The sequence below is a fragment of the Procambarus clarkii genome, chromosome 36, assembly GCF_040958095.1.
Source record: "Procambarus clarkii isolate CNS0578487 chromosome 36, FALCON_Pclarkii_2.0, whole genome shotgun sequence".
Classification (NCBI taxonomy): domain Eukaryota; kingdom Metazoa; phylum Arthropoda; class Malacostraca; order Decapoda; family Cambaridae; genus Procambarus; species Procambarus clarkii.
Window position 1 is genome coordinate 8,161,281 of NC_091185.1, and position 15,895 is coordinate 8,177,175.

At 41.3% G+C, this 15,895-nt stretch overlaps 2 protein-coding genes across 3 annotated transcripts in view; one reads left to right on the top strand and one right to left on the bottom strand.

The window, feature by feature from the left end:
• Positions 1–1,370: 1,370 nt before the first annotated feature.
• LOC123756089 (DNA damage-regulated autophagy modulator protein 2) overlaps positions 1,371–15,895 on the top strand; it is a 72,462-nt gene continuing 57,937 nt past the window's right edge. Inside the window, exon 1 of one of the 2 annotated variants that reach the window (XM_045739077.2) lies at positions 1,371–1,455. The gene's annotated coding sequence lies outside the window, so the exon portion shown is untranslated. The remainder of the gene's footprint in view (positions 1,456–15,895) is intronic. The other variant, XM_045739078.2, reaches the window with a different exon arrangement.
• Positions 9,073–9,495, bottom strand: LOC138371581 (tigger transposable element-derived protein 7-like). The gene has a single exon (XM_069336466.1). The coding sequence runs from the start codon at positions 9,493–9,495 to the stop codon at positions 9,073–9,075; it is 423 nt and encodes a 140-aa protein (XP_069192567.1).

Below are 15,895 nucleotides of genomic sequence, written 5' to 3' on the forward strand. Positions count from 1 at the left end.
TAGATGGCAAATTCCTTGGCGTTCTCATCGACCACAAGCTGAATTTCCAGGGTCACATTCTAAATATATAAAAAAAAGTTTCAAAAACTGTTGGCATTCTTTCTAAGATCAGATATTATGTACCCCGCCCTGCCCTGGTTACTCTCTATTACTCCCTCATCTATCCATACCTCAACTATGGTATTTGTGCTTGGGGTTCTACTACCCAAAATCATTTACGTCCTCTTATTACCCAACACAAAGCTGCTATTAGGACAATATCCAACTCTGGCCCCAGACAGCACTTGGTACCCTTACTCAAATCTCTGAATATGTTAGACATTAAGTCACTGTACATTCTCTCTTGTGTATTATACATATATAAAACGCTGAACTGTAATGCCAATCCTGATCTCAAAAGCTTCATTGAAGGTTGTAACAGAACCCATGAGCACCACACCAGAAATAAATACTGTTTTGATATTCCTAGAGTACGACTTAATCAAACTAGAAATGCTCTACAAATCAAGGGACCCAGAATGTGGAATGACCTTCCCAACCATGTTAAAGACTCTACCTCTCTCAACCAGTTTAAGATAAAAACTAAACACTACCTAATAAATTCCCTGTAACCTACCTCACTCCTCTATTGTCAACCCATGTCTGTTATTTTTTTTTAATCAACACTGTCAATCTATTGTATTTGTGCTGCTTTTTCAGTCATGTTCCCCCCTTTTTTTTATCTTTATTTGTATTTGTCCCTCAACACTTTTTATTCTTTATGCTCAATTAGTATTAAGTTCTAGATATTAATGTTTTTCTTGCCCGAAACGCATTGCGTAATAGTGGCTTTAGGCATTGTATGTACTAGCTCTATCTATATATCAATCCATTAATGTAACATCACTTGTATGTATGTACCTTACCTGAATAAACATATTTATTTATTTATTTATGTGGGCTCTGCTTGAGCGCAGGCTTGAATATCAATATAATTTAACTTTCCTGCTGGAGCATATAGATTAAATACACACTGATATAAAAATATGTATATAAATAAATAAATTAAAATAAATGTGCTTTGTGCTGCTTTTTCATCTATGTTTTCATTTCTTGTTTTCATTCTACTCATTATGCTCAATTAGTATTAAGCTTGTCATTTAAGTTTATCATGCCCGAAACGCTTTGCGTAATAGTGGCTTTAGGCATTGTATGTACTAGCTCTACCTATAAGTCAAACAATCCTTGTAAATATTTATTGTATGTATGTACCTTACCTAAATAAAATTGTATTGTATTGTATTGTCGTAAATAAATCCATTGAAGCTAGGTATGATAACATAGAATAGTCTGCCGTTAAAGTCAAACATCTCCATTTTTTATGGTGCGGCCAAACAGTGAGTGAGAAACAGCTGATCCCAAACCCCAAGGAGGACCGGGGCGGCGGAGGAGAGCGATGACAGCGTAATACAGGAGGTAAGTGACCTCAGGTGATGGCAGTGTGGGAGGGAGTGAAGGGGGCTGGTGAGGAAGGAGAGAGAGAGCAGGTGTGGAGAGTGTCGGGCCGCACCAGCCGCCGCTTGTCATGGTGATCCACCACTTGTCAGCGACACTTACACACACATTGCCCGTCCCTTCCTGCAGCTCTGGCTGACATGCAGGTTACCTGTCACTGTCTGCCTCTCATGCAGGCCACCCGTCACTGGCTGCCTCTCATGCAGGCTACCCGTCACTGGCTGCCTCTCATGCAGGCCTCCCGTCACTGGCTGCCTCTCATGCAGGCCTCCCGTCACTGGCTGCCTCTCATGCAGGCCTCCCGTCACTGTCTGCCTCTCATGCAGGCCTCCCGTCACTGGCTGCCTCTCATGCAGGCCTCCCGTCACTGTCTGCCTCTCATGCAGGCCACCCATCACTGGCTGCCTCTCATGCAGGTTACCCGTCACTGGCTGCCTCTCATGCAGGCCTCCCGTCACTGGCTGCCTCTCATGCAGGCCTCCCGTCACTGGCTGCCTCTCATGCAGGCCTCCCGTCACTGGCTGCCTCTCATGCAGGCCTCCCGTCACTGGCTGCCTCTCATGCAGGCTACCAGTCACTGGCTGCCTCTCATGCAGGCCTCCCGTCACTGGCTGCCTCTCATGCAGGCCTCCCGTCACTGGCTGCCTCTCATGCAGGCCTCCCGTCACTGTCTGCCTCTCATGCAGGCCTCCCGTCACTGGCTGCCTCTCATGCAGGCCTCCCGTCACTGGCTGCCTCTCATGCAGGCTACCCGTCACTGGCTGCCTCTCATGCAGGCCTCCCGTCACTGGCTGCCTCTCATGCAGGCTACCCGTCACTGGCTGCCTCTCATGCAGGCTACCCGTCACTGGCTGCCTCTCATGCAGGCCTCCCGTCACTGGCTGCCTCTCATGCAGGCTACCCGTCACTGTCTGCCTCTCATGCAGGCCTCCCGTCACTGGCTGCCTCTCATGCAGGCTACCCGTCACTGTCTGCCTCTCATGCAGGCCTCCCGTCACTGGCTGCCTCTCATGCAGGCCTCCCGTCACTGGCTGCCACTCATGCAGGCCTCCCGTCACTGTCTGCCTCTCATGCAGGCCTCCCGTCACTGGCTGCTTCTCATGCAGGCCTCCCGTCACTGGCTGCCTCTCATGCAGGCCTCCCGTCACTGGCTGCCTCTCATGCAGGCCTCCCGTCACTGGCTGCCTCTCATGCAGGCTACCCATCACTGGCTGCCTAACAAAATAGTCACCGTCACTCCATACAAGTACACCTGGTGTCCTGCGAGATGCAACAGGGGCACGACGGCGAGGAAGCGATGCACACCGTGGACCAGGAGTTGAAGCCCGTCTACACAAAGTATGGACGCTACGTGAACGTGAGGTGAAAGCACGTGAACATGAGGGGTCTTGGTTTCTCATGTAATGACCTAAGTGTAATTACCTAAGTGTAGTTACAGGATGAGAGCTACGCTCGTGGTGTCCCGTCTCCCCAGCACTCTTTGTCATATAATGCTTTGAAATTACTGACGGTTTTGGCCTCCACCACCTTTTCACTTAACTTGTTCCAACTGTCTACCACTCTATTTACAAAAGTGAATTTTCGTATATTTCTCCGGCAGCTTTGTTTCATTAGTTTAAATCTATGACCTCTTGTTCTTGAAGTTCCGGATCTCGGGAATTCTTCCCTATCAATTTTATCGATTCCTGTTACCATTTTGAATGTAGTGATCATATTGCCTCTTTTTCTTCTATCTTCTAGTTTTTGCATGTTTAATGCCTCTAACCTCTCCTCGTAGTTCTTGTCCTTCAGTTCTGGGAGCTACTTAGTGGCATGTCTTTGCACCTTTTCCAGTTTGTTGATGTGCTTCTTAAGATATGGGCACCATACAACCGCTGCATATTCCAGCTTTGGTCTAATAAAAGTCATGAACAATTTCTGTAGTATTTCTCCATCTATGTATTTAAAAGCATTTGAGGTTAGAAAGTGTAGCATAGGCTCCTCGCACAATGTTCTTAATGTGGTCCTCAGGTGACAGTTTTCTACAGTATCTAGAACCACCTCTAGATCCCTTTCTTTATCAGAATTCTTTAAAGATTTCTCACATAATTTATAGGTTGTGGGGTCTATGTTCTCTAATTCCACATTCCATAACATGGCATTTATTCACATTAATTTCCATTTGCCAAGTGTTGCTCCATATACTTATTTTGTCCAGGTCTTCTTGAAGGGCATAACAATCATCTAGGTTTCTTATCTTCCCTATTATCTTAGCATCATCAGCAAACATGTTCATGTAATTCTGTATTCCCACTGGTAGATCATTTATGTACACAATGAACATTACCAGTGCAAGAACTGAACCCTGTGGTACTCCACTCGTAACATTCCTCCAATCCGATATCTTGCCTCTGATTACGGCCCTCATTTTTCTATCTGTTAGGAAATTTTTCATCCATGTTAGTAGCTTACCTGTCACTCCTCCAATATGTCCCAGTTTCCAGAACAACCTCTTATGGGGAACTCTGTCGAAAGCCCTTTTTAGGTCCAGATAGATGCAGTCAATCCAACCATCTCTTTCCTGTAAAATCTCTGTGGCTTGTTCATAAAAACTGAGCAAGTTCGTTACATAGGATCTTCCAGATCGAAAACCATACTGTCTGTCTGATATTATATCGTTTTCCTCCAGGTGTTCAATCCCATTTAGTTTTAATTATTTTTTCCAATATTTTGACTATTACACTTGTCAATGATACCGGTCTATAATTAAGGGGGATCTTCCCTGTTTCCACTTTTGTAGATTGGAACTATGTTAGCCTTTTTCCACACATCAGCTACAACTCCTGTACGCAGGGATGCCTGAAAAATCAGTTGAAGTGGAATGCTGAGCTCAGATGCACATTCTCTCAGAACCCATGGTGAAACTCCATCTGGACCAACTTCTTTGTTCTTACTTAGCTCCTCGAGCATTTTTTCCACTTCATCTCTAGACACCTCTATGTGCTGTATGTTGTTCCCTGGAATTCTGTGGTGCCATGCGGTGGCGCTTGGCTGGGTGAGAGACTGCTGACGCGACAAATTCTCGCCCGGTAACACCACTGGTACTAGCAACAGGCTCGGTAACACTATGCTTTGAATCCACTTCACTAAAAACCAGAAAATGAGTCACCTTCCTCTGACTCGTTGCCCAAAATATCCTCATACTCTGAAATAAGCACAGGAACTGTGTGGTCGTGGGTGAATTGGAGTAGATACTGGGTAATGACCTAAGTGTAATTACCTAAGTGTAGTTACAGGATGAGAGCTACGCTCGTGGTGTCCCGTCTTCCCAGCACTCTTTGTCATATAACGCTTTGAAACTACTGACGGTCTTGGCCTCCACCACCTTCTCACTTTACTTGTTCCAACCGTCTACCACACTATTTGCGAAGGTGAACTTTCTTATATTTCTTCGGCATCTGTGTTTAGCTAGTTTAAATCTATGACCTCTTGTTCTTGAAGTGCCAGGTCTCAGGAAATCTTCCCTGTCGATTTTATCAATTCCTGTTACTATTTTGTATGTAGTGATCATATCACCTCTTTTTCTTCTGTCTTCTAGTTTTGGCATGTTTAATGCTTCTAAGCTCTCCTCGTACCTCTTACGCTTCAGTTCTGGGAGCCACTTAGTAGCATGTCTTTGCACCTTTTCCAGTTTGTTGATGTGCTTCTTAAGATATGGGCACCACACAACAGCTGCATATTCTAGCTTTGGCCTAACAAAAGTCATGAACAATTTCTTTAGTATATCGCCATCCATGTATTTAAATACAATTCTGAAGTTAGAAAGCATAGCATAGGCTCCTTGCACAATATTCTTTATGTGGTCCTCAGGTGATAGTTTTCTATCTAGAACCACCCCTAGATCTCTTTCTTTATCAGAATTCTTTAAAGATTTCTCACATAATATATATAGGTTGTGTGGGGTCTACGTTATCCTATTCCACATTCCATAACATGACATTTATTAACATTAAATTCCATTTGCCAAGTGGTGCTCCATATACTTATTTTGTCCAGGTTTTCTTGAAGGGCATGACAATCATCTAAATTTCTTATCCTTCCTATTATCTTAGCATCATCAGCAAACATGTTCATATAATTCTGTATACCAACTGGTAGATCATTTATGTACACAATAAACATCACTGGTGCAAGAACTGAACCCTGTGGTACTCCACTTGTGACATTTCTCCATTCAGATACATTGCCTCTGATTACTGCCCTCATTTTTCTATCAGTCAGAAAATTTTTCATCCATGATAGAAGCTTACCTGTCACCCCTCCAATATTTTCCAGTTTCCAGAACAACCTCTTATGTTATGTGGAACTCTGTCGAAAGCCTTTTTTAGGTCCAGATAGATGCAGTCAACCCAACCATCTCTTTCCTGTAATATCTCTGTGGCTCGATCATAGAAACTGAGTAAATTCGATACACAGGATCTTCCAGATCGAAAACCATACTGTCTGTCTGATATTATATCATTTCTCTCTAGGTGTTCTACCCATTTAGTTTTGATTAGTTTTTCCAATACTTTCACTATTACACTTGTCAATGATACAGGTCTATAATTGAGGGGGTCTTCCCTGCTGCCACTTTTGTAGATTGGAACTATGTTAGCCTGTTTCCACCCGTTTGCTACGATTCCTGTACACAGGGATGCCTGAAAGATCAGGTGAAGTGGAATGCTGAGCTCAGATGCACATTCTCTCAGAACCCATGGTGAAACGCCATCTGGGCCAGCTGCTTTGTTCTTACCGAGCTCCTTGAGCATTTTTTCCACTTCGTCTCTAGACACCTCTATGTGCTCTATGTTGTTCTCTGGAATTCTTATTGTATCTGGTTCCCTAAAGATTTCATTTTGTACAAACACACTTTGGAACTTTTCGTTTAGTGTTTCACACATTTCCTTTTCATCTTCCGTGAATCTATTTCCCATTTTCAACCTCTGAATATTATCCTTTACCTGCAATTTGTTGTTTATGAATTTATAGAATAGACCTGGTTCTGTTTTACATTTGTCTGCAATCCCTTTTTCAAAATTTCTTTCTGCCTCTCTCCTCACTGCCTTGTAGTTGTTTCTCGCATCTTTGTATCGCTGGTATGTTTGGGGGTTCGGCCTCTTCCTGTATTGATTCCATTTTTGTGTCTTTTGGTCTCTAGCCCTCTCGCAATTTCTATTGAACCAATCCTGTTTCCTAGTTCTGCATCTCTGTTTTGGTATAAATTTTTTTGTGCCTTTATCATATATTTCACAAAACTTGACATATGTATGTCAAGTTTTGTATCCACTCAATTTAACGGCCTATATGGGGCTGTACCCTAGTCGTTATTTCCGGAGCTCCGTTATTTCCGAAGTTAAGTCGGGTCGGGTAATTTTTCAAGTAACATTCAGGTAGGATATATTTTATACTGTATAACTAAAATTAAATAAAGTTCATTGTGTAATTGCATTCCAATTTAGTGCACGGCCGACGATTAAGCCAGTTGCTGGCTGCTGCATGGATGATGTGTGAACACGCTCTGATCAAGTCCAGATGGGTGGGAAAAAATTGATTCATTCCTTTGTATTGCAAAATATTTCATGTATCAATCAGTGAGTTAATATTGTCTTAATAAAATTTTAGAGATGTGTTTTGATTTACCCTGAACAGTGCAGGTAATGTATTTTTAATGTTACGACACAGGCTGTGGCGGCCATGCCATAACAATGGCGATCGAGCCTTGTCACTGAGAGTTAGCCAAGACGAAATATTTTGAGCTCACCTTTTCTCTGCTGACGATAGAATATACATTTGCAGAGACTAATATTTAGCTTTTGTTGAAAAAAAACAATTAATATCTTGTAATACTATAATAAAATTGGTAAATTGACTTACTTTTAATGAAGCTGAAGATTACGAAGCTGTGATGATTACGTCATCCTCTGCAGCGCTTGTTTTATATTGTTTATATTGTATACAGGGTACATACTGTATGTACACTTATTTTCAGGCACTCACTTCACACAACAGCTAGCCTTACTACTAATTCACATGAGTTCTAATTCTACTTCACTATTGACAATTATTTCTACTGTATATTTACACTGTACAGCATCTTTTTGTCTAGGCTTAATTAATCATTAACACTTACAATACTGTACTCTATCAACACTTTTTACACTAATTTATATGCCTTTCAATCATATTTTATATCGTTAGTGGATGACTTGTCACGACTTGTTGGTGGGAATTCAGCATCGGCGGGTGCAACATGGCTTGTAGAGCATTCGTTGCTGGCGGATGTTCCACGACTTGTCGATGGGAATTCAGCATCGGCGGGTGCAGCATGGCTTGTAGAGCATTCATTGCTGGCGGATGTTCCACGTCTTGTTGATGGGAATTCAGCATCGGCGGGTGCAGCATCGCTTGCAGAGCATTCATTGCTGGCGGATGCTCCACGTCTTGTCGATGGGAATTCAGCATCGGCGGGTGCAGCATCGCTTGCAGAGCATTCATTGCTGGCGGATGCTCCACGTCTTGTCGATGGGAATTCAGCATCGACGGGTGCAGCATCGCTTGTCGACGAAGATTTTTCACGAACCGTTGAAATCATGAATTTATCTATTTTTGTCTGAATCTGATTTTCTCTGGCTAACGTTCTGAGACATTGCTTTAAGGCTGTAAGGTGTACATAAAAATATCCAATAACCTCATGTTTACTTTTTATTGAATATTCAATGAGTTCCTCAACTTGTTCCAATCTTTTCTGATATCCGACACCTCTAGGCAGAGCCTCACCAACATCGTCCGAGTCATCATCAGAGTCATCAGAGTCATCAGAGTCATTTCCGAGAACACTTTGCGCAATCTGTTCTTCAGTTAACAATTCATAACCAGGATCGTAATCATTTTCTAACCATTCATTGATATCATTCACTTGTACACCCTGACCAGCTTGGAGCAACATTGTTCGGATCGTTTCTTCAAACCCTTCAAAATCATTGGCTTCATTTTCAAAACCTTCGAATTCACTATCAGATACTGCTGCTTCACATCTAGGCCTCTCTGTTAACAGTTTCTTCCATGAATTTGTTAGTGTGGTTTCTTTCACTTTATTCCAAAGCCTAGCCCAGTGGAATATTGCTTCCCTGATTGTGTACTTTTTTAGATTTTCTAGTGTTCTTTGAGCCCTTGTATCCTTTCCTGTCAATTCATCTTCCTCGCTAGGTAAAACAACTAAAACATCTTCAAGCATTGCTGTTTGGTACATACGTTTAGCAGCAAGGATAACACCTTGGTCCATGGGCTGGATCAAGGATGTTGTGTTTGGTGGAAGTGCCATGCATTTTATTCTGCCATCCCTTGAAATTAACGTGCTAATGGGATGAGCAGGGCATTATCTAGCAGCAACAATGCCTTAACCTCACTGGCCTTTATTCCACATTTGTTGATCTGGAATTCTCTGACTTCTTTGCAAAAGTGGTTTTCAAACCAGTCCGTAAATATTGTTTGATTAAACCATGATTTCTTAGAATTGTAATATATTACAGGTAATGCCTGCATTATATTTTTTAAGGCTCAAGGATTTTTAGACTTGCCTACCACGGCACATTTTGTCCTGTGAGAGGCATCAGCATTAGCACAGAGCAAGATTGAGAGCCGTTCCTTGCTTATCTTTCGTCCAGGAATATTTTCCTGCATCCTACTGGTTAAGGATGTACTTGGTACAGCTCGCCACATAAACCCAGTCTCGTCAGCATTATATACTTGATATTTGCTTAAATTATTACTGACAATGTACTCGTTTAATTTAGCCTTGAATGAATCAACATTAGTGGGATCAGCACTTGACGCCTCGCCAGAAATTTTTTTGGTGTTTGAAATGTTATGCCGAGCCTTAAATCTTCCAACCCACCCATCACTTGCATTGAAATCTTTTATACCTAATTGAATGGCAAGTTTACTTGCTGCAACTTTAAGCTCTTCAAATCTTATTGCCATGCCAATTGTGCGGTGCTGAATAAACCACTTATACACTGCAGCATCCAGTTGTGGATACTGACCAGACTTTACTGTTTTTCTCGAACATGCAGCACCAGAAGTAGCACACTCTGTTGTGCTCACATATTTTAATAGAGTATCCTTCTGTTTCTTGATGTCACTTACTGTACTTTTCCCGATGTTAAACTCTGCTGCTGCTCGTGCATGAGAATATCCTTTATCAAGTTTCTTAATTAACTCCAGCTTCTGTGCAACCGTCAGGCGCTTCCTTTGGGTAACTTTTGGCATTTTGTAAATTAAAAAGACGATCACAATTACAGTACAGTAATATCCTTCACAATTGAAGCTAGCCGCGCGAGTTCACGGTAAACAATGGGAACACATGGCCCGGCGGAGTACATTCTAGGTCCGTGGGAAAAAAAAAACCTAGTGCCTATACTATAAAAGGTATTTAATAAGAAAACAAAGACTTTTGCTTAATAAAAACTGTTTCAAAATATTTTATTAATAATAATTTACAATTTTCTTCATTAAAGTGAATCATTTTAAAAGAAAATTAAGATGTAATATATGACTCTGGACGATCCAGGTCGGTGGCCTGGTCGCCATGTGAGGGGACGCTGATGCCACAACAAACCCAATACCGACCGTCGGTAATATCGACCGCAGACCGGTATAGCAGGCTCCAGATACCGGTCTCCCAAACCGGTCGTTAATACCGGCAGATCGGTATAAAAGAGGCCGTTAAATTGAGTGGATACTGCATCTCATTCACTTCCTTGCCTAGCATCAAGTCTGTCCAATTATACTCACTAAAAAAATTTCTATGGTCACCATAATGTCCTCTCCTGAAGTCTGGTTTTTCAACTGCTTCAACCTCCTTATTCACTTCCAGCTTATAACACATTGCATACTTTATTCCCAAAAAGACATGGTCATTTTTACCCAAGGAAGGAAGGTACTGAATGTCAAATATCTCTTCCTCCTTCCTGGTAAATATCAAATCTAGCATGGAGGGAACGTCCCCTTCCCTCATCCTCGTAGCTTGTTTAACATGTTGATACAAGAATGTTTCCAGGATGAGGTCTACAAATTTACAGGTCCAAAAATCTTCTGTTTTAGCTTCATATGCTTCCCAGTCTATGGATTTCAAGTTGAAGTCACCGACTATCAACAGTCGTGATCTATCGTTATCCGCTCTCGCTATAATCTCTCTCATTATTGTTATAAGACCTTCACGTTTACTATCTAGCTCCTCCTTTGACCATGTGCTGCTTGGCGGTGGACTATATGCATTTATTATCATTAGTTTATCATCCTCATGGCAGATCTCTAGTGCTATTATGTCAACTTCTTGTGGATTGGCAGTCATTATTTCGTTCACCTTTAGGTGTTCTTTTACCAGCACAGCAACGCCACCGCCTTTCCTAATTTTTCTGTCCCGTCTCCAAATTGAGTAGCCCCTTGGGAATATGACCTCATTTAAAATTACATCTTCAAGTTTTGTCTCCGTGAGTGCAACAATGTCTGGTGTCTGCAGCTGTATTACATCACTTAACTCCAGTATCTTCGATCTCACTCCATCTATGTTGGTGTATGCAATCTTCAGGAACTTGTTCCCCCTCTCCTTATTCTTCACTCCCCCCCTCTCTATTGATTTTGTTGGTTTGCCTTTATGTACCACTTTACTGGTTTGCCTACCCCTATCACTTTGTAGAAAAAAGAATTTATTTCTTCTTCATTCCTGCTCTCATTTAAATGTTTTGCCTCGGCGAGGTTCAGTTTCAGCTTCTCTCTATCTTCTTTTGAAAGATCTCGTCTTAACGACCACCCTTTCCCATCCTCATCACTTTGCAATTTTCTAGCATTCCTTAGTACTTCTTCCATCTGTTTGGCATCGTTTAGGGTGATCCTCAAAGGTCGATCTTTCCCTTTTACATACCTGCCTATTCTCCTGTAGTCGCACACATTCTCTCTGGTTGTAAGACCTTCCACGAGGCCAACAATTTTATCTACTACTTTAGCTTCTTCTACAGCTCTTTCTGACCTAGATGTTATCGCCTTTTCTTTGCAGCCAAATATGATCAGGGACTTACTCCGATCAACTGTGTTTTGCACCAACTTCAGGTTAGATGCCAATTCTTTTCTCACTTCCAGCCTAATGTTTGTTTTATCTTGGTTGCTGCAGTGTTTGACTTCCTTTACTGCTTCTTCTATTTTTTCCTTCTCCTTGGCCACTTGTGCATAAGTGAGTTGCATATCTTTCATGCACTGTTCTATTCCCTGTGTAACTTCCTCCATCTGTGCTGACAAAAGCTGTTTCTCCTGTTGAATTTCCTTGCCTAACCTATTGTAGTCATTTATGTTTAAATTTACTTTAACTTCTTCCAAAGCTATTTTTAAGAGTTTATTTTCTTCTTCCATGGCTTTGCAATTTGTTTCCAATTGATTCTTATCCTTGCGCAAGTCTTTCACTAAACCCTCAAGACATAAAACTTTGCTATTCAAATGGTCATTACTTTCTTTCAATTTACTAATTATTTCTACATGAGAGTTCACTATAGTATCTAAATTTACCAACTTGTTATGTAGACTGCTAATATCAATGCTTTCTTCATTGAATCCCTGAAAATCAAGCTCTGTTTTGTTTTTCCCCTTGCCAGTGGCCATCTTGAATGTGGGTGAGGAGGCACAGGTGAGCATGTAGGCCTCGCCATGGGAGGAGGCTTTAACTCATTTTCACTGTCTGTGTTACTATCATCGGTCAATTGTGTATAGTCTTTATCATTGTTAGTCATCAAAATTACTTTCCTCACCATCAGAAAATAATTCACTGGTTATTTGCTCTTGCGTAAGTGATTGTGTGGTGTGTGCCCGGGAGGTGTTCGGCCGTGCGCTCACCATGGTGACTGCTGGGTAACTAGGGCCTCCCACACATTGGTAGCGCGAGCTGGATTTTTTACAAAATGGCGGCTGTTTACTGTAGCCCCTGGGCAGCGTATGGGGGCCTCCCCTCTAACCCGCTGGCCATTCAAATCTTGCGCGGTACTCCATCTGCACAATTTATAGCAAGTTACTCAACACGTCATTTGACGTGTTGCGCAATTTAAGGGTTAAGTAAAATGACAAACAGGAGTAATGATGATAATAAAATTGTATTACAAATTATCACAAATAAGGGGAAAAATTCAAGAGAAGATGTACTGTATCATTCATGTAGAGAAAACAATGCCTTACCATCTCTTGCAAGATAGTTTACTTCTGAGCAAGGTGCCTTTGGTAGCTCTTTCTGATCTTGTCACTGACCTCAGCTGGACACTGCGAGTATGTCAAGCTTCTGGGTGACTTTGCTCCTTCCTGGAACAAGTGTCCTATATTGTCTTGTTCTCTAACCATGTGGCATGGAATGTTTTACCTGTCGATGATTCTGAGGATCTACGTTCCAGGAGCCCAGTCTCTGACCAGGCCACAGGGACGTTGATAATAAATAAATTAAATATTAAATGAATTAGGTAAAAAGTACATACATACATATTGAGTTACAAACAGAATGTTGGATCTCTAGATAGAGCTAGTATATACTTTGCCTAAAGCCACTAATATGCACAGCGCTTTGGGCAAAATATGGGAAAAACTTAAAAACTAAGACTTAAATTAAGACTATTTGAGGTCAAAAGCATGAATGAACTGAAGTAGAAGAAAGAATGACAATAATTACATGTTGAATTAACAGCAGCAATTGCAACAGAGGAACAAATATTAATTTTAAATAAATAAACAGCTGGACTAAAATTTTCTTAAGTTATTCATGGCAGCAATCAGCTGTTTTACAAGTTAGTCATTAGTCATTAATGGTTGATAATAGCAAGACATAGTTTGACATTTAGGAGGTAAGGTAGGTCACATGGAGTTGATTAGATAGTACAGTGGAACCTCGATTCTCGTATGCCCCCCGTTCTCATTATTTTTGGTACTTGTACTCAATTTCTCAAAAAAATTTGATTCAGTACTCGTTGTTTGCCTCGGTGCTCGGAGTTTGTTCATACACGTATGGGTCTACTGCGAGCGTGACGCTTCAGTTTACCAGTACAGTATCTCCTGCCAAGTGATGATTCTTCTTAGTGAAGAATTTCATTGTTTGTGCTTTTTTTTGTTTCTGAACATAAAGTTGTTATTATATATCATGCCATGGGTTCCAAGAAAGTCAGTGGTAATATTCAACCTAAGAAAATAGTTGTGAAGATGACGATAGATGAAAAACAAGAGGTCATTCATTGTGAGACAGTGTAATGTCTCAATACAGACAAGTGTTAAAACATAGGGAAAAAACAAGTGTTTATAAACAGATTCTTAGTAATATAAGCAAGCAGTGAGCCACAACCAGGTCCTAGTGGTATGCATGCAAAACGTAAGACACAGAGTACCCCAGAAATGTCATCACTGCTGTATGTACTCCCCTTCTAAACACCATCACCTCTCCTCCTCCCCCCTTCCTCACTGTCTTCCATACGCCATCAAAAGTCCTCAATAAAGGTAAGGTATCTAAGAGTATTATTCTGTATAAAATGTATTTTTTAGTTAATATATTTGGGGGTGTGGAGCGGATTAATTCAATTTACATTATTTCTTACGGGAAAATTTGTTTCGGTTTTCGTGCTGTCTCTGGGAATACATTATTTACAAAAACTGAGGTACCCCTGTAATTAATTTTTCTGTTAAACTGGTTGAGAGATGGGCAGTCTTTGATGTGATTGGGAAGGTCTTTCCACATTTTGGTACCCTTGATTTGCAGGGCATTTCTAGTTTGGTTAAGTCGCACTCATGGAATATCAAATAGATATTTGTTTCCTGTGTGGTGCCCATGGGTTCTGTTACAACCCTCTAGGAAGCATATAAGATTAGAATTAGCATTACAGTTCAAACTTTTAAATATTTAGAGTACTTTTGAGAGCATGTGGAGTGACTTAATATCTAATATACAGTATTCAAAGATTTAAGTAAGGGGGCAGAGTGCGCTGCCTGGGACCAGAGTTTGTTATTGTTCTAATAGCTGATTTATGTTGAGTAATTAAAGGATGTAGATGATTTTGGGTTATCTTGAGGTTATCTTGAGATGATTTCGGGGCTTTTAGTGTCCCCGCGGCCCGGTCCTCGACCAGACCTCCACTCTCAGGAAGCAGCCCGTGACAGCTGACTAGCACCCAGGTACCTATTTTACTGTTAGGTAACAGGGGCATAGGGTGATAGAAACTACCCATTATTTCTCGCCGGCGCACAGGATCGTACCCGGAACCACAGCATCACAAGTCCAGCGTGCTGTCCGCTCGGCCGACCGGCTCCCTGAACTCCAGTAGTAGAACTCCAAGCATAGATACGTACTATAATTGAGATAAGGATAGGCGAGAGAGTAATAGAGTATTTACCAGGGCAGGGCGGGGTACATAATATCTAATTTTAGAAAGGCCAACTGTTTTAGAAATTTTTGTAGCTATATTTTGAATGTGTCCCTGGAAATTCAGCTTGTTATCGATGAGCACACCAAGGAATTTACTGTCTACTTTTTATGGTTACTAATTTTGATATTGTTTATTCTTAGATTAATTTGATCAGAGGATTTATTACCCAACAAAATATAGAAGGTTTCATCAATGTTAAGGGTAAGTTTGTTAGCCAAAGATGAACTTTATTTAGTTCAGTATTCACTGAGTCATTCAGAGTAAGAGGGTTTGGACTGGAGAAAATGAAGGTTGTGTCATTAGCACGCTTCTCCTTTCCCTTCTAGGCCCTTCACTCAAGCCCAAATGAAATTGACTTGAGATGTTGAGAGACATTTGGATGGTCATCAATGTAAACAAGAAAGAGGAGAGGGCCAAGTATGCTGCCCTGTGGAACACTAATGTTGATGGGTAGGGTGGGAGAAATGGAATTATTCACTAGTTCTTTAGTGAAGCATTACTCAATTCAACCAAGAAAAGAAACCTTTCACGTTGACATACAGAAATGCTTAAAAAGCACTCAAGCTCTGGTCAAATGATTCCTCACAATACTGTGCTGTACTGTAATTGCTAAGATAATTTTGAACTTTTCAAGCACCAATAACCAACTGAGCTTTCTGCCCTTTAATTAGGGCACAAGTCAGTTTGCAATGATACTTGTCCCTGCAGGCTGCAAAGATACACAGAAGATTCATAAATTGGCAGTGGGCAGGGAGGGTCGAATGGGCACTGATCCTTAACCATTCATGCCTGTTTATCCAGCAGTAATTAGGGACCTGGTTATAAACCAGTTGGTGAGTTGTGTTCCAGGGAAAACTAAAAAGGTAAAGTTTAAGATGAGTCATGGGAAGAGAAAGCTTTCAGCATGCTAAGAGTGAGACATTGACCACTCCTGTACCTACCTG